At 30.3% G+C, this 19,462-nt stretch overlaps 1 protein-coding gene across 1 annotated transcript in view; it reads right to left on the reverse strand.

Moving 5' to 3' along the window:
* LOC127723528 (uncharacterized) overlaps window positions 1-16,458 on the reverse strand; it is a 56,471-nt gene extending 40,013 nt beyond the window's left edge. Inside the window, exons 1-4 of the mRNA XM_052230168.1 lie at window positions 16,426-16,458; window positions 2,520-2,611; window positions 1,496-1,561; window positions 492-1,043 (exon numbers count right to left, since the gene is read on the reverse strand). Coding sequence (XP_052086128.1) covers window positions 492-1,043; window positions 1,496-1,561; window positions 2,520-2,607 — 706 coding nt within the window. The 5' untranslated portion in view covers window positions 2,608-2,611; window positions 16,426-16,458. The remainder of the gene's footprint in view (window positions 1-491; window positions 1,044-1,495; window positions 1,562-2,519; window positions 2,612-16,425) is intronic.
* Window positions 16,459-19,462: the final 3,004 nt, after the last annotated feature.

A 19,462-nucleotide genomic window follows, 5' to 3' on the forward strand; every position in this document is an offset into this window, starting at 1 on the left:
TCATATCCGGTTGCATACGAAAAAGGGTCGACAAAAATATTCCCTTGAATTTGACAGATGTAGGAAAATAATTAATTAATCACATGGCCCACTTTTGAATGTAATGCAGATGAAATTCACATATCATGCATTTGTAAACATGAATTTTCAAAGAAGGAGACTTAACGGTTCTCGTTTCACGGCTAACGAAATGTTTAAACATTACTGTATTCTCCACAAAACTACCCATAACTCTTAAGATAACTGAACATAGTAACATATTTTATTTCAGACATAATGAATGTCGTGCAAGACAAATTGATAGTTTTAAACTAAAATCAGTTTAAAAGTGTTTGATTTCAATTGTATTTTTGGAAGGATGGGTCAACATAGTTTTTAATAATTCATAAAAAAGAAATGCAAGGTTATCTCGAATTTCTACTCTATGAAGTGCATCGTTTAATCTATTCGTTTAAATAATGAGTTGTTTATCTATTATATGAAATACATACCCTTTTCATTTCTGGATGATCTGTTTTCTGAAGACAATTTCCCAGTTTGCTTCTGTCCCTTTCTTTGGGGCTCTGTATATGTCTTATTATGTAAAATATAACAAAGCCTCTCTATGCTGGCGCCTAATTCTATTATAGCGTTTATTAGAATTGAACAGATCGTTTTGAATTCCGACTCTTCAATGTTTGTATTTGCACACCTACCTATAGTCTTTGCTCGTATTAACTCAATTCTATCTAAATTAGCAGATGTACTGTGATCATCATCTTCTGGAAGCACACCCCATCCCTTTGAATGTGGTTTAAAGTCGCCTTTCTCTTTTAGAATAATGTATATTGTCTCCATATTCAATTTATTCAGGTCTCCGCTGAATGTTCCCTTTTCAGGGAATAAGATTGATTTTTGATGATTGTTAAGCCAGGGTTCCAGCGAAAGAAGTTCTTTTTCAAAATTTTTGATATTTGGCATTTTTCTTTTCAATACATTCCGATATACAGATGTCCCCACACTTAGGATCATACAAACAATCATGGTGAAGTAATGTGGCGAACCTTGAATTAAGAACAAACATGTTTATAATCCATGAATTGTGTTAATTTGAAATGAACTTAAAATGTATTGTTCATCTTTGTTGTATCTTCTTTTTAATAGTTAATGCTTCCACATTCTACAGATGTTTAATATCGAATTCATCTTACGGTAATATTTTTGTTCATATATTTACATTATGTTGCAAGATAGTAAATAGCATAAATAAACATTTTTGTTATTATTCGATTGATTATATGATCTCAATTTCTTAAATTCTTTCCGGTTTTTGTTTGTCTTTGAAAATAAGTCCGTAAAGGGGTCTGTATAACTTTATTACAAAGTAATTTTTTTGAAACGGCTTATGTTTACCTGATTGATAAGACGCAGTATAAACTGACTGCACTTATAATAACATAATTCAAAACAAATGAAAACTGAAATATATATAAACTATTATTTATACGGTTATTACCTTTAACAACAGAATTATATCGAAATTTAATATCTTGATCAATTTCAGTTGAGTCTTGGCTCCTACCTGAAAAACGTAATGGATATGAACTGGCTGTATGAAATAAAAATTAACACACTTAATTAACATATGCAAATGCAAACACATTTTTACTTGACCCACATAGAAAATCATGACAACATGTTTTTCCCCAAACATTAAGTAAAGGTTATACCAGTATCAGATTATGCTGATGAGTCATTTACCTCGACACAAAATGATAGCTTAACACAGTTGGCGACCTATAAACGGCTATCAACAATAAAGAATTGTCTTTTTGCGTTGACTCCAAATCAATATTCTGCTACGTTTCAATTGCCCAGTCTTTAGTTTTCTATGTTGCTATTTGTATATTGTTCTGTGGTTTGGTTTTTTTTTTTCTAGTTCTTTTGCCATTGTAATGTCAATATATTTTTTTACTTTTGAATATCCCTTTGGAAGCTTTCGACACAATTTTACGTACGAATGTTTTTTTATGAAATATACTAGCATAATATACTTTATTAGAGAACTTAAAAGATTATGTTTCTTGTTATCATACCTTTCTCTCTCAAATTAGCACATTGTGTTCATAAAAATCTTTCGAAATGTATTATCATTTTTTCTATGACGATATTCAATGTTTAACATATATAAAAGGAATTCACAATTCGTATTATAAAAACGATCTGTGTGAGAAGTGAATCCGGGTTAAATCTTATAATGTATAGTTGCTTGAGGACTACTGTATTCATTCTAGCAGTTTCTAGTCAATTCTTCATTCACGGTAAACACAATGATATTGATGGCAATTATGATATTCATGGTGAATTTTGCAGAGAGTTAAAGTAAGAGAAAAGCTGAAGAGACAAATGACATTTCCACAGAAAACTAGATTTGAGGATCACGAACCTCCACATTAAACCTGCAGAAAACGCAGATACTGTGTGAGGGTAAGTAGTTTGTATTCTAGGGAGGCGCGTGTAGAGTTGAAGGAAAAACATACCTAGTTCCGACGTTGAATTCAACCGTCTCACTTTCGTATTGCCAATGGGATCTTCCCATTCAGCAGGTCTTTTGCCTCTTCTATCCATGGATCTATAATCAATTATCAGTTTTAAATGGCCTGATTCATTCAGAAATGAGATATTTTCGCCTACATGATAGTTGTGCTTCACAAATTCACCTATTTCTTTTGATGAAGCCTAGTTTCACCATTGTGATACAAAAGGGTTACTGTATGAGGAGACAATTATGAACAGATGTTTATTCCAGCTAAAGTTGCGAAGCAATATATTTGTAAGAACTTTAATACACCAATGTTACGGTAGATATAGTGTCTGGCTAGGATCGTGGTTTTTCGAGTGATTTAATCAGGGTTTTTCGAGTTTGACCACTTTTTTTTCTCGGGTGAATCTGATAAAAAATGTAAACAAACAGACTTCCTTTCTGACAAGACGTGATATAGAAGCTTGAGTTAAATTTAAAAGGTTTTACAAGGTGTGTTAGTATTTGAGATAAAAAGATATTATCAATCCAACAATTTTTTGTTAAAAAAGTAAAATTTAGCCTTACAGTTCTTTTATTCCAAAAATAGTTTTTAAGAATAATGTTCAATAACTTGTCAATGTCATATCTGAAATTGATGAAAAACTAACTGGAGGTTATCTTAATCTATAAACCAGTCACCAAAGTTTCATGAAAACTGCTCAAAGCGCTTAAAAAAAGTGTCCGAAAACTTGAAAATCACCCCTTTTTGTTTAATTAAATCCGATAACTCGGAAACGTTCAATCTAAATTTATAAAATTCGAAAAGGAGGATATCTCAATAGATATAAACAATTCACCAAAGTTTCATGAAAACTTCTGAAAGCATTTAAGAGTTATTGTCCGAAAACTGGAAAATCCCCGTTTTTTAAGGAATAAAACACCATAACTCGGAAACCTCAAATCAAAAATTTATACAAATTGAAAAGGAGCTCACGTCAATAGATATCAACAATTCACCGAAGTTTCATGCAAATTGGTTAAAGCGTTTTTGAGTTATTGTCCGACATGCTAACGACGAACGAACGAACGGACGGACGGACGGACGGACAACGGTATTCCATATTACGTCCAATAAACGGGCGTATAAAAACTCCGGGTTCATCACAAAAATATTAATAAGGATCCAGTAATTTCAAATTTAATACTGGAAAGTTGTTGTAAAACGTTTTCATTAAATTGAAAAGGTTACTTTTAACCAACGTAGTAATATGTTTATTGGAAATGTATGATATTGTCACTTAATTACAGTTATAAACTAGAAAAAGTCAAGAATAACTTTTTTCTTATTCATATTTTCTTTCAAAAACCTGGACCATTTGTTGAAAACCCCGGACCGTTTCACTTTTGCTCTCGAAAAACCCGGACAATATTTACCATTGTATTTTTTGGTTAAATACATGGGAATTGTCCTTCTTTGTTGCCAAAAACATTATAGTATTCAAAATATGATGGGTTGTCATGTAAACAACTATTATAATTACGAAATAGCAGTTAATAAACCTTATTGCATGTTTTTTCACTCGAAATAAACCCGATCTACACTCGACAAAAGTGGACCGATTTTCTCGAAAAACCACGGACACTATACCTACCGTGAATTTAAACACGCTACTTTATCCTATGCTTTTCCAAAAATATGATGTATACCATTATATAATACAAATGTAAACATAGTTCAGACGATTAAGGTGAGTTTAAACGCCATATTAAAATTAGGATACTTCTTCGGATTGCGGCGTGGAAAAGTATATGCATTGCACATGTTAATATATTCATACATGATAGCATAGATGCATGATTAACGATTTCTCGTATATGTATTTGTTAAAAGGAAAATAATATTATTCATTTTTGAAAAATACGAACCATATAACATTTGTATGTGATTCAGCTGAAATTCTATATATACTTTTCATTGCAATCATATGTTACATTTCAAACCCAAAACATTGGGTCGAATCAATACCATGTACTATTTTAATAAAACAATCATTTACGATATATAAATGCTTCAAATAACACTTCTTTCTTTATGTATGATCGTGCAGTACATTGTGATTTTTTAAGGATTGAAAGAGAAAACTCAATTAAGTAAACAGCATAAATTCATGTGGTTATATTCCGACACAGAAACCTTGTCAGATCTATTACAACGTATCGTTTCATAGGAAACTTAAGACATTTATTTTATGTCAGAGAGGAAATTCAAGGGAACGTCATTTTGACACATGCATTTACTCAATCAATCAGTACATGTCGTTATATGTACCCCCTCGGTTGTCCCATTACATTCGCCCATATTTCGGCGTGACACGTCATGTCATATATTATATGTAACAGTAAGTTTTTATAATCTGGGATTATATAGAATCTTTGTTTTTTTCAGGTTTTTTGCATTATCACTTAAACCAATAGTGATAAATAGATACACTACAAACCAGTAAAAGTCTGAAATCTGTACGTATACTCGACTGTACTGATTTTTACTCGACCAGTCTGAATTGGTCTGAAATTTACACGATAATACTCGACAGTAGTCAACCATACTTAACAGTCTGAACTTTAACTCGACCAGTACTTAACCATTTTATACGCGTCTGAACCATGCTCGACCTAGTCTGAACCATACTCGACCTAGTCTGAACCATACTCGACCTAGTCTGAACCATACTAGACCAAGTCTTAACCAACATAGACCTATTTGTTCTATCTATCTATTGTATTTCATCAATTTAGGAACTGTCTTTAACACAGCTATTTGCCCTGGCTAGAAATTTGAACAACAATTTGAAATTTAAAATGTATTCAATATAGCATTGAAACCAAAATTTCACAATAAACATAATATAACTTCAACACCATATTCATCAACACTTACATATATATATATAATAGAAATAAAGCAATCTGATCAAATAATCTCAAAACTGAATTGTGACTAATGTTAATCAAAATGTTTGAATGTTTCAGATAGATTTTTGGTTACTGGACACATTTCACCATTAACATATATTTATGTTGTCAGTTGAGGTTAGTTAATAATGCAGTGAGTTTTTTTTTATTAAAATATATATAAAATAGTATATAAAGCAACTTACTAGATTTAAAAAATCTCACCTTTGTTTTGTAAAACCAAGAATTTAATATAATCATGATAAAAGAACTTCTATAGCTATTCTTAATAACCTTTTAATAAATGAAATGTGTTCTAAAGTTTAAAAAAATTAAAATCCTATTTTATTTAAACTCGTATATTACTTATCTAGTGAATTAAAAGGGCCTTGTGATTTAAATTTTACAGGATGTTGCAATTTTGAATGAATGTTATTTAGAATTTAATACTCTCTAGCCAGGTGTGACCCTTTTAATCAGTTTGCTCCAAGCATGAGGTATTAATTTATACTTTACCACAAATCAGAAGAACACCTCTATTCATTTCTTTAATTTTTTATCCCTTTTTGATATATATGATATATAATATATCCCAAATTATAATAATAGATATATTTCTAATATAAGGTTAAACAATTTTAGTGATTTTGTTGGCTGTTGTTACCTCATTAAAAAGATAATTATATAACTATTGTAGGTGATATACAACCATTGATTTTCCCCTATTAGTCTTTGTTGAATTTGCACTTTTCAAAAAAGTATGCAGAATTTATAATTATTTCAAATAAAGAAATACTTGGCACGAGTAAAGTATTATCCTGTCCAGTACTATAGAAAAAAATTCACATAATGTTTTATTGCATATAGGGAAAAACCATCACTAGAAGTCAACCAATCAAATTTTCACCTCTTTTATACATGTGTACAAGCTTTAGTAACCATGTAACCTCAAGTTTCCAAAATATTTTATAGAAACACCAAATAAAAAAATTATGGTGCTTTAAAACACTCAAGATATATTTTTATCACCCAGAATTTTTTACTGCATTTAAATGTAGGATTAATAAGATATAAGAAGATATGGTATGAGTGCCAATGAGACAACTCTTCATCCAAGTCAAAATTTATAAAAGTAAACCATTATAGATCAAAGTACGGTCTTCAACACGGAGCCTTGGCTCACACCGAACAGCAATCTATAAAGGGCCCCAAAAATGACTAATGTAAAACCATTCAAACGGGAAAACCAACGGTCTAATCTATATAAAAAACGAGAAACGAGAAACACGTATGAACCACATCAACAAACGACAACTACTGAACATCAGATTCCTGACTTAGGACAGGTGCAATCAATTGCAGCGGGTTTAAACGTTTTAAAGGTACCAAACCTTCACTCTTATCAGAAAACAATAGTGTAACATCACAACATAGAAAGACACACTATAAAATATCAACTGAAATGGCTTTACTCAATCAAAGGACATATTAACACCAGTGAACATACACTGAACAAATACATTTGATCTATGATACAATGTAAATACAAAATAAATAAACTAAGGGAAGATTGCCTACAACTGTCAAATTCAAGGGAATATTGTTCTTCAATCCATTTTCGTATGCAACCGGATGACACGTACTATGATTTGGTGGTATTACACCTGTATGTAACCATGAAACCTATGTAGTTTTTACTTAGGAATTTAGGAAAACTAAGTTAAAAAAGACACAAATGCCAAAGAAGAAGCACCTTAATAAGGTTTTATAACCCTCAGTATAGTTGGGATTTTTAGGTAAAAGTGAATCTTTTTTTAACAAAACTCTAAAACTGTAAAACTTTAAAATCAATATAATTAAATTAATATATAAGATCATTTGATTTAACTATCTCTATTTTATTAAATCTGAGAATCGTGTAAGGATGTAAAATTCTGTTTTATATATATATATAATATCTTCATTTTATTGTGGCTGTTGTCATGTCAGTTAAAACGAGATTTATTTTAACAGTTAGATTTAAATAAAGTAGAGGTTATTTGGTCAAGTATGGTTCAGACTGGTCGAGTATGACTTAAGACTGAAAAAAATAGATCGAGTACAGGTCGCGAATGGGTTAGGAAGACTGTTTCAGACTGGTCAAGTCATACTTCAGACTATTTTTAATGGCAAATATAAGGGTCAAGTACAAATCAGTAAAGTCGAGTATGGTTAAGACTGGGGTCGAGTAATGTCGAGTAAAATTCAGACCAATTCAGACTGGTCGAGTAAAAATCAGTACAGTCGAGTACAAATATATGCTATTTCAGACTTCAACTGGTTTGTAGTGATATAATTTATAATCCCTGAAATTGACATGTGATTTATTATAGTATCGAACATTTGAATAATAGTTATTTTGCAAATTCCCTATAATGATTTAAGGGGTTTAATTGATAATAAAAACAATCGTAGAATCCAATATAGACAATTAATTATGTGTAATTATTATTCGTTGCAAATGTAAATGAACAGTTTACATTCCTGTTCTACTAGGTAAATCTGAATTAAGTGGTTTTTTCCGGTGATATTTTACCTAAATGTTGGACCGCATTAACTTGCAAGCAAATACATATGGCACAGATGTTTCTTGGTATCGAGCAAACGTATGTCTAAAAAAATTATTGCAGATTGCAGAGGGAAAACCATCACTATGACAATTTTTACATTGATGAAAAAGAACCAAGGAAAGAAGACAAAACTCCTACTTATTAGTATCTAGTAAAGTAAAGAGTAAGTAACTAAATTGTTTTAAGGCTCGTATTATCCCTTATTTTGTATACATATTACCATGATTATTGTCTTTACATCATAGTTCAACAACTGGAGCTGGTGAGGATAGATTTAAAATCTAAAAAGTTACTTTGCAAAAGGACCTAAAAATGGTCAAATCAATCTAAGGATGTTATAATAATAGTTTCTTTAAAATGTCAAAATCTATTAACGACAATTTTAAAAAGGTTTGTTATAAATCATGTCAGGACGGAATTATTGATTATTGAGCTTATGATACCGTGGGGACTTATAGTCTACCAATAGAAGTAGCTTTACATGTATTGATTAAGGAAATGAAGACTCCAGACATATAATGGTCATTGTTCACGAATAGACTGAAAAGGGATATCATCTGGCTATATCACATGTAATTTTCCTCGGATCATACACAAAGAATCAATTCGACTAACTAGTACTGTTGAAATAAAAAAATCATTTCTTTTAGACGAGCTAAAATCAACTTCATAATGTTTATGATTAGGTTTTTTACAAAATGTGGATGTTGTGGCAAAACCCGATGTGAAAAAAAATAGATGTGCATGTCGACAAACAGGGTAAATGTGCAATAGTAGATGTCATCTAAATTAAATTTGAAAATATTTGAAAATGTGATTTATTGTGTTTAACAATTTGATATGTTGTGCTTAAACATTTGATATATTAAGCTTTTAATTTTGATATATTGTGCTAAACATTTTAATATGGTTTGCTTGAAATTTCATATATTAAGCCTAACATTTTAAAATTGATGCTTATATAGGGATGTTAAGATATGTTTTTATAGAATAATGTATTTAACTATTAATCGTACTCTTCGTGGCATTTTTTCAACAATAAGCAAAACACATACCGCATAGCAAGTTATCAAATGCCGAGTAAAATGTCCATACATGACAAAGAAATTAAAATAATTGAAATGAAATTATTAAATATAAACAAATGTGATATACGTTTTTTTTTAAATATGCGCTTGTGTCATTGGTTAACATTACAAAGTCGATTGTTAATCGTTGTAGATCAATCGATTATATTTCAGTGTATTTGTATGTATTTATAAATACATATGACAAATAATTCCTGTTCAACAACATCAATAACTGGGTCAATCATTGGTGTCCTTCAAAATCTCACTTATCAGCGTTATGAAGTAAATACTTCAAAATTACACATGTAAAACATATCTATTTAATCTAACTATTGCAGAAAACCATCTCTGTATATATAATACAATTAATGAGTTCGAATAAATAAATAAATAAATAAATAAAATTCTTTATTTAACGAAGGTAGAATAATCCTTGAGAGCTATGTATCATATTTCGTGCCCAAAATTTAAGATTTGATATGTTGTAACATGTTTCACATACACTTCTGCTATCTATGTATACTATATGTAGTTTATATGTTGTATGCCTATAGTTATTATTACTTTGGTATATAAAGATTATTACCATTTGATACCTTTTTATTCATAATCCTTAAAATATCATACGTCATTTTAACTTATCTTTACAATGCGTCCGTATGTGTTTACAAATTGATAGTATTATGATTAAAAGACTGGAATATTCATATGTATTACTTATGTTGATTAATAATATTTAATGTGTTATGTTATTTCATAAGTTTACAAAACAAATACCTTCTTATTCTAGTCCACAAGGGAAGCAGATTATTTTTGCGCATGTCTGAACTTTGATTATTAATTATTATTAATATTAGATTTCCTAAACGCTTGTCGTACACATATATATACTTACTGTGATTAGTGATGCGTTACTATATGGTATTTAAAATCACAACATAGATTTAAAACCTCAGATAACATGGATAATGGTGATTTTTGGTTTATTCAATTTCAATTGTCTTACTTTTTAAACTTTTAGTGTTCGTGTTGTCCCACATCACAAGTAATGCTTGTCCCACATTATTTTATGATGTTGCACGTTCTTAAATAAACAATATAATTGTTGCTTGTTTTGCAATATCAAATGAAAATAGATTAATGCAGGAGCGTATTAGATAGACAATAACTGAATTTTCTTTAAATATCAGCTGTATATGCACGAGGCGAAGAAACAGGTGTAATACGAGCTTCAGCAAGCTATTACTCCTGTTTGGCGTGGAGTACAAATACAGCTGAGATTGAAAGACACTAAACAGTTATTGTCTTTATCCTGCAAAAAATTTTATACATTTTTTTCTCCCAATCGTTGAATTTGTTTTTGCAAGAAATCAACATGACTTACACGTGCACCGCAATGAGGAACCCAAATTGCTTGAGAGCTATGTATCATATTTCGTGCCCAAAATTTAAGATTTGATATGTTGTAACATGTTTCACATACACTTCTGCTATCTATGTATACTATATGTAGTTTATATGTTGTATGCCTATAGTTATTATTACTTTGGTATATAAAGATTATTACCATTTGATACCTTTCTATTCATAATCCTTAAAATATCATACGTCATTTTAACTTATCTTTACAATGCGTCCATATGTGTTTACAAATTGATAGTATTTAACAATAAGATTATGATTAAAAGACTGGAATATTCATATGTATTACTTATGTTGATTAATAATATTTAATGTGTTATGTTATTTCATAAGTTTACAAAACAAATACCTTCTTATTCTAGTCCACAAGGGAAGCAGATTATTTTTGCGCATGTCTGAACTTTGATTATTAATTATTATTAATATTAGATTTCCTAAACGCTTGTCGTACACATATATATACTTACTGTGATTAGTGATGCGTTACTATATGGTATTTAAAATCACAACATAGATTTAAAACCTCAGATAACATGGATAATGGTGATTTTTGGTTTATTCAATTTCAATTGTCTTACTTTTTAAACTTTTAGTGTTCGTGTTGTCCCACATCACAAGTAATGCTTGTCCCACATTATTTTATGATGTTGCACGTTCTTAAATAAACAATATAATTGTTGCTTGTTTTGCAATATCAAATGAAAATAGATTAATGCAGGAGCGTATTAGATAGACAATAACTGAATTTTCTTTAAATATCAGCTGTATATGCACGTGGCGAAGAAACAGATGTAATACGAGCTTCAGCAAGCTATTACTCCTGTTTCGCGTGGAGTACAAATACAGCTGAGATTAAAAGACACTAAACAGTTATTGTCTTTATCCTGCAAAAAATTTTATACATTTTTTTCTCCCAATCGTTGAATTTGTTTTTGCAAGAAATCAACATGACTTACACGTGCACCGCAATGAGGAACCCAAATTGAACTGTGACGTAAACAGTAATTTTACATAATCGTTCACTCGCAAAAGAAACAATTTACTAGGAGACTGTATACGTCTAGTATACGTATACGTATTTTATGTCACAGAGGGAATTCAAGGGGACGTCATTTTGACACATGCATTTACTCAATCAATCAATACATATCGTAATATGTACCCTCGGCTGTCCCATTACATTCGCCCGTATTTCGGCATGACACGTCAGGTCATATATTATATGTAACAGTAAGTTTTAATAATCGGGGATTATATAGAATCTTTGTGTTTTTCAGGTTTTGTGCATTATCACTTAAACCAATAGTGATAAATAGATACACTTCAAACCAGTAAACGTCTGAAATCTGTACTCGGCTGTACTGATTTTTACTCGACCAGTCTGAATTGGTCTGAAATTAACTTGATAATACTCGACTGTAGTCAACCATACTTAACAGTCTGAACTTGAACTCGACCAGTACTTAACCATTTTATACGCGTCTGAACCAAGCTCGACCTAGTCTGAACCATACTCGACCTAGTCTGAACCATACTCGACCTAGTCTGAACCATTCTAGACCAAGTCTTAACCAACATAGACCTAATTTTTCTATCTATCTATTGTATTTCATCAATTTAGGAACTGTTTTTAACAACAGCTATTTGCCCTGGCTAGAAATTTGAGCAACAATTTGAAATTTAAAATTTATTCAATATAGCATTGAAACCAAAATTTCACAATAAACATAATATAACTTCAACACCATATCCATCAACACTTACATATATATATATATATATATACATATATCACCTTTGAAATAAAAATAAAACAATCTGATCAAATAATCTCAAAACTGAATTGTGACTAATGTTATTCAAAATTTTTGAATGTCTCAAATAGATTTTTGGTTACTGGACAATTTTCACCATTAACATAGATTGATGGTGTCAGTTGAGGTTAGTTAATAATGCAGTGACCATTTTTTTTATTAAAATATATATAAAATAGTATATAAAGCAACTGACTAAATTTACAAAATCTCACCTTTGTTTTGTAAAACCAAAAATATAATATAATCATGATAAAAGAACTTCTATAGCAATCCTTAATAACCTTTTAAAAATGAAATGTGTTCTAAAGTTTAAAAAATTAAACTTTAATAACTTTTGTCAATATTAAAGACATGACATACAAGAAGCACTTTAATAAGGTTTAATTACCTCAGTAAAGTATTATCCTGTCCAGTACTATAGAAAAAAATTCACATAATGTTTTATTGCATATAGGAAAAAAACCATCACTAGAAGTCAGCAAATAAAATTTTCACCTCTTTTATACATGTGTACAAGCTTAAGTAACCATGTAACCTCAAGTTTCCAAAATATTCTATAGAAACACCAAATAAAAAAATTATGGTGCTTTAAAACACTCAAGATATATTTTTATCACCCAGCATTTTTTACTGCATTTAAATGTAGGATTAATTAGATATAAGAAGGTGTGGTATGAGTGCCAATGAGACAACTCTCCATCCAAGTCAAAATTTATAAAAGTAAGCCATTATAGATCAAAGTACGGTCTTCAACACGGAGCATTGGCCCACATCGAACAGCAATCTATAAAAGGCCCCAAAAATTACTAATGTAAAACCATTCAAACGGGAAAACCAACGGTCTAATCTAAATAAAAAACGAGAAACGAGAAACACTTATGAACCACATCAACAAACGACAACTACTGAACATCGTATTCCTGACTTAGGACAGGTGCAAACAATTGAAGCGGGTTTAAACTTTTTAATGGTACCAATCCTTCACCCTTATCTAAAACAATAGTGTAACATTACAACATAGAAAGACACACTATAACATATCAACTGAAATGGCTTAACTCAATCAAAGGACATATTAACACCAGTGAACATACACTGAACAAATAAATTTGATCTATGATACAATGTAAATACAAAATAAATAAACTAAGGGAAGATTGCCTACAACTGTCAAATTCAAGGGAATATTGTTCTTCAATCCATTTTCGTATGCAACCGGATGACACGTACTATGATTTGGTGGTATTACACCTGTATGTAACCATGAAACCTATGTAGTTTTTACTTAGGAATTTAGGAAAACTAAGTTAAAAAAGACACAAATGCCAAAGAAGAAGCACCTTAATAAGGTTTTATAACCCTCAGTATAGTTGGGATTTTTAGGTAAAAGTGAATCTTTTTTTAACAAAACTCTAAAACTGTAAAACTTTAAAATCAATATAATTAAATTAATATATAAGATCATTTGATTTAACTATCTCTATTTTATTAAATCTGAGAATCGTGTAAGGATGTAAAATTCTGTTTTATATATATATAATATCTTCATTTTATTGTGGCTGTTGTCATGTCAGTTAAAACGAGATTTATTTTAACAGTTAGATTTAAATAAAGTAGAGGTTATTTGGTCAAGTATGGTTCAGACTGGTCGAGTATGACTTAAGACTGAAAAAAATAGATCGAGTACAGGTCGCGAATGGGTTAGGAAGACTATTTCAGACTGGTCAAGTCATACTTCAGACTATTTTTAATGGCAAATATAAGGGTCAAGTACAAATCAGTAAAGTCGAGTATGGTTAAGACTGGGGTCGAGTAATGTCGAGTAAAATTCAGACCAATTCAGACTGGTCGAGTAAAAATCAGTACAGTCGAGTACAAATATATGCTATTTCAGACTTCAACTGGTTTGTAGTGATATAATATATAATGCCTGAAATTGACATGTGATTTATTATAGTATCGAACATTTAAATAATAGTTATTTTGCAAATTCCCTATAATGATTTAAGGGGTTTAATTGATAATAAAAACAATCGTAGAATCCAATATAGACAATTAATTATGTGTAATTATTATTCGTTGCAAATGTAAGTGAACAGTTTACATTACTGTTCTACTAGGTAAATCTGAATTCAGTGGTTTTTTCCGGTGATAATTTACCTAAATGTTGGACCGCATTAGCTTGCAAGCAAATACATATGGCACAGATGTTGCTTGGTATCGAGCAAACGTATGCCTAAAAGTTATTGCAGATTGCAGAGGGAAAACCATCACTATGACAACTTTTACATTGATGAAAAAGAACCAAGGAAAGAAGACAAAACTCCTACTTATTAGTATCTAGTAAAGTAAAAAGTCAGTAACTAAATTGTTTTAAGGCTCGTATTATCCCTTATTTTGTATACATATAACCATGATTACTGTCTTTACATCATAGTTCAACAACTAGAGCTGGTGAGGATAGATTTAAAATCTAAAAAGTTACTTTGCAAAAGGACCGAAAAATGGTCAAATCAATCTACGGATGCTATAATAATAGTTTCTTTAAAATGTCAAAATCTATTCGACAATTTTAGAAAGGTTTGTTATAAATCATGTCAGGACGGAATTATTGATTATTGAGCTTATGATACCGTGGGGACTTATAGTCTACCAATAGAAGTAGCTTTACATGTATTGATTAAGTAAATGAAGACTCCAGACATATAATGGTCATTGTTCACGAATAGACTGAAAAACGATGTCACCTGGCTATAACACATGTAATTTTCCTTGGATCATACACAAAGAATCAATTTGACTAACTAGTACTGTTGAAATAAAAAAAAATCATTTTTTTTAGACGAGCTAAAATCAGCTTCATAATGTTTATGATTAGGTTTTTTACAAAATGTGGATGTTGTGGCAAAACCCGATGTTATAAAAATAGATGTGCATGTCGAAAAACAGGGTAAATGTGCAGTAGTAGATGTCATCTAAATTATATTTTAAAATATTTGAAAATGTGATTTATTGTGTTTAACAATTTGATATGTTGTGCTTAAAAATTTAATATATTGTGCTTTTAATTTTGATATATTGTGCTAAACATTTTAATATGGTTTGCTTGAAATTTCATATATTAAGCCTAACATTTTAAAATTGATGCTTATATAAGGATGTTAAGATATGTTTTTATAAAATAATGTATTTAACTATTAATCGTATTCTTCGTGGCATTTTTTCAACAATAAGCAAAACACATACCGCATAGCAAGTTATAAAATGCCGAGTAAAATGTCCATACATGACAAAGAAATTAAAATAATTGAAATGAAATTATTAAAAAAAAAACAAATGTGATATACGTTTTTTTTTTAATATGCGCTTGTGTCATTGGTTAACATTACAAAGTCGATTGTTAATCGTTGTAGATCAATCGATTATATTTCAGTGTATTTGTATGTATTTATAAATACATATGACAAATAATTCCTGTTCAACAACATCAATAACTGGGTCAATCATTGGTGTCCTTTAAATACTCACTTATCAGCGTTATGAAGTAAATACCTCAAAATTACACATGTAAAACATACCTATTTAACCTAACTATTGCAGAAAACCATCTTTGTATATATAATACAATTATTGAGTTCGAATAAATAAATAAATAAATAAAATTCTTTATTTAACGAAGGTAGAATAATCCTTGAGAGCTATGTATCATATTTCGTGCCCAATATTTAAGATTTGACATGTTGTAACATGTTTCACATACACTCCTGTTATCTATGTATACTATATGTAGTTTATATGTTGTATGCCTATAGTTATTATTACTTTGGTATATAAAGATTATTACCATTTGATACCTTTTTATTCATAATCCATAAAATATTATACGTCATTTCATCTTATCTTTACAAGACGTCCATATGTGTTTACAAATTGATAGTATTTAACAATAAGATTATGATTAAAAGACTGGAATATTCCATCTGTATTACTTATGTTGATTAATAATATTTAATGTGTTATGTTATTTCATAAGTTTACAAAAAAAAAAATACCTTCTTATTCTAGTCCACAAGGGAAGTAAATTATTTTTGCGCATGTCTGAATTTTGATTAGAAATCATTACAAATATTAGATTTCCAAAAAACTAGTCGGACACATATCTACTTACTGAGGTCAGGGATGTGTTACTAGATTTTGAACCTCAGATAACGTGGGTTTTGGTTTATTCTCGATTGTCCCACTTTTTAAAATTTTAGAGGTCGGATTGTCCCACATTACAAGTTCGGATTGTTCGACATTACAATTCGGATTGTCCAACACTTGTTTTGCAATATCAAATGAAAATAAATTAATATAGGAGCGGATTAATAGTTGATATCAATTCTATACATTAAGATATGAATAGTTTAAAAAGTTATCAGCAAGAAAGGTCTTTTAGTTAAACACATAACATACAAAAGATATTTCATGATAATGTACATGTAAGGGTTATTTGTCAATCAAATATCATTTATTTTTTAATCTAAAAGTTATTTAAATTTAAACATTGTTAAGACAGAAGCACGCATTTTTTTCTTCTTTTTGTTAGTGCAAGCGCTGTTATTTGGTTTGGAGACTGATTAAAAAACATTAACAATCACATTGTTACATAATCATTAGAATTTGCATTACCGATTACAAAATAAACGCAAGGCGTCAACTTACATTCTTCCTTTCGGAGTAGAGGTAAATGTGTCTCAGTAATTTGATGGAAGTTCTCATAATTGTATTCATAACCGCAGACATAAACAGGTGTACAAGAGTACAATATAATTACAAACATAAGATAATACATAGCGAGACAGGACAGACAAAGCACAAATACATAGTATGTTATACAAAACATTTGATATAATTGATCAAAGTATTTCATAATATTCAATACGAACATTAATAATTTCTTTTGCACATTGTACATAACATAGGTTACAGGGGAAATTCAATTGAACGGATTCACAAACCTGATATTGAATGAACTAAATGATAAAATAAGTATTGATGAAGTGCAGCGAGCAGTCCGTAGCTTGAAATTGAACAAAGCAGTCGGTGTGGATGAAATATCAGCTAAACTTTTTAGAAAGATAACGTGTTACCGTTATTGCATAAACTATTCAATAAATGTTTTTTTCCACGGGAATAATTCCAGAGATTTAAGCTAAAGGAATTATACACCCTTTTCCGAAATCGTCTAGCGGAAATTCGCGGGATCCGCTGAATTACGGAGAGATAACGTTGGTTCTAATCCGTATAAACTTCACAAATGATACACGATGGTCTTCAAGTATAGATTCTTGGTACTGACGTTGTTTATCATCTAAATAATGTGTTCTAGTATCCTTTAATTTGCCTTTATGAATAACACTTTTACTGTTTAGTCTATTTTTGGTGATATCCATTTGACGTGACTCTGTACTTATACATCCCGTCATTGTGTTATTGTTCTATAATAAATTCTGTATTCTAGTCTTTCATTTTTGCTAATGTGCTTTGTCTATATGCCTTTTTGTGTTTCCTTGATACATATGACGTGGATCTGTACTTTAACATCCTGTCATTGTGTTATTGTGTTATTGTAAATTTTTGTATTCTTGTCTTTCATTTTTGCTAGTGTGCTTTGTCTATTTGCCTTTTTGTGCTTCTTTGTTACAAATTTGTTTGTGACAGTTGTTATCCATTCGTTTGATGTGTTTGAGCTTTTGATTTTGCCATTTGATTAGGGACTTTCCGTTTTGAATTTTCCTCGGAGTTCAGTATTTTTGTGATTTTACCTTTTCCTTTATGTTATAAACTTTATTGTCATGTGTTTAATAATAGACTGAATGAATGGTAATCCGAGAATAACATTTTATGTGATGTTCAGAACGCTTAAATCAATCATAGAAACCAGAAAATGTAACCGGCTATCAACATTTGTTGAATTTATAGACTTCCGCAAAGCATATGATTGTATTGATCGTACCATTTTATTTCGTAAACTTCAAAGTACTAGTATTGGTATTCAAAGGAATATATATATAACTCTATCATATCCTTGTATAAAAGTGTGTAATTGTGTGTGAGAATAAATGGCTGCAAAACAGACTGGTTTAAACAAGGCTGTTTGTTGTCGCCGTTACTCTTCAATTTCTATATTAATGACCTAGTGACACATTTAACATCTTTAAATTTAGTTAATATTGGCGGAGAAAAAGTTTCGGTGTTATATGCTGACGACCTAGTGTTATTTGCCAACCATGAAAGTGAACTGCAGACGTTATTGGATTCAATGAATATATGGTGCGTCAACAACAAAATGACAGTGAATGGAAACAAGTCAAATGTCGTACATTTTCGTCCAAATTCTTCACCAAGATCTGAATCGAATTTTAAAAATATGGTAATATAACTTTGCAAACAGTCGATAAGAATACCTTTCTTGGACTCGTATTAACGGATCATTTGGAATAACAGATCATGACTAAACATGTTGCAGCTGCCGCAGAGCTTTAGGACTTTTAATTTCGAAACACAAAGCGTTTGGATGTTTTCCGTTTCGCAACTTTCCCAAACTATACGATTCAACAGTTTGGAGAACTATCAGCTATGGAGCTGCAGTATTGGGAGATAAAAACTTTTCTTGTATAAACGCGGATCATAATAAAGCGAGTCGCTTTTTAAAAAAAAAAGAGTACATAATACGCCTATTTCTAGAATAAGAAAAAAATTTCAAGAATTTTCAAAGCGCTTTGTTTTGTACCTGCTGACAAAGAAACCAGCAATGTGGTGATGGTATGCCGTAAATACTACACGGACGTTCTTAAAGGGGCATATGCTGTCATATTCATGTTCACCGATTTGATTTATAACAATGTCAAACATTTATTCAAATTATAAAACGTCTAGAATAAACAATTTACAGGACATGGGCTCGGTAATATGTAGCTTCGTTTCGTGTGTATTTTAGTCTAGACGCCATCTAATTAAATATCAAGTTGACATCCGAAGACATCCAATGGTCATATAAGCGATATATAAACATACATATAGATATAAATAGATAGATAGCGAACT

The sequence above is a fragment of the Mytilus californianus genome, unplaced genomic scaffold (assembly GCF_021869535.1).
Source record: "Mytilus californianus isolate M0D057914Y unplaced genomic scaffold, xbMytCali1.0.p SCAF_13, whole genome shotgun sequence".
NCBI lineage: Eukaryota > Metazoa > Mollusca > Bivalvia > Mytilida > Mytilidae > Mytilus > Mytilus californianus.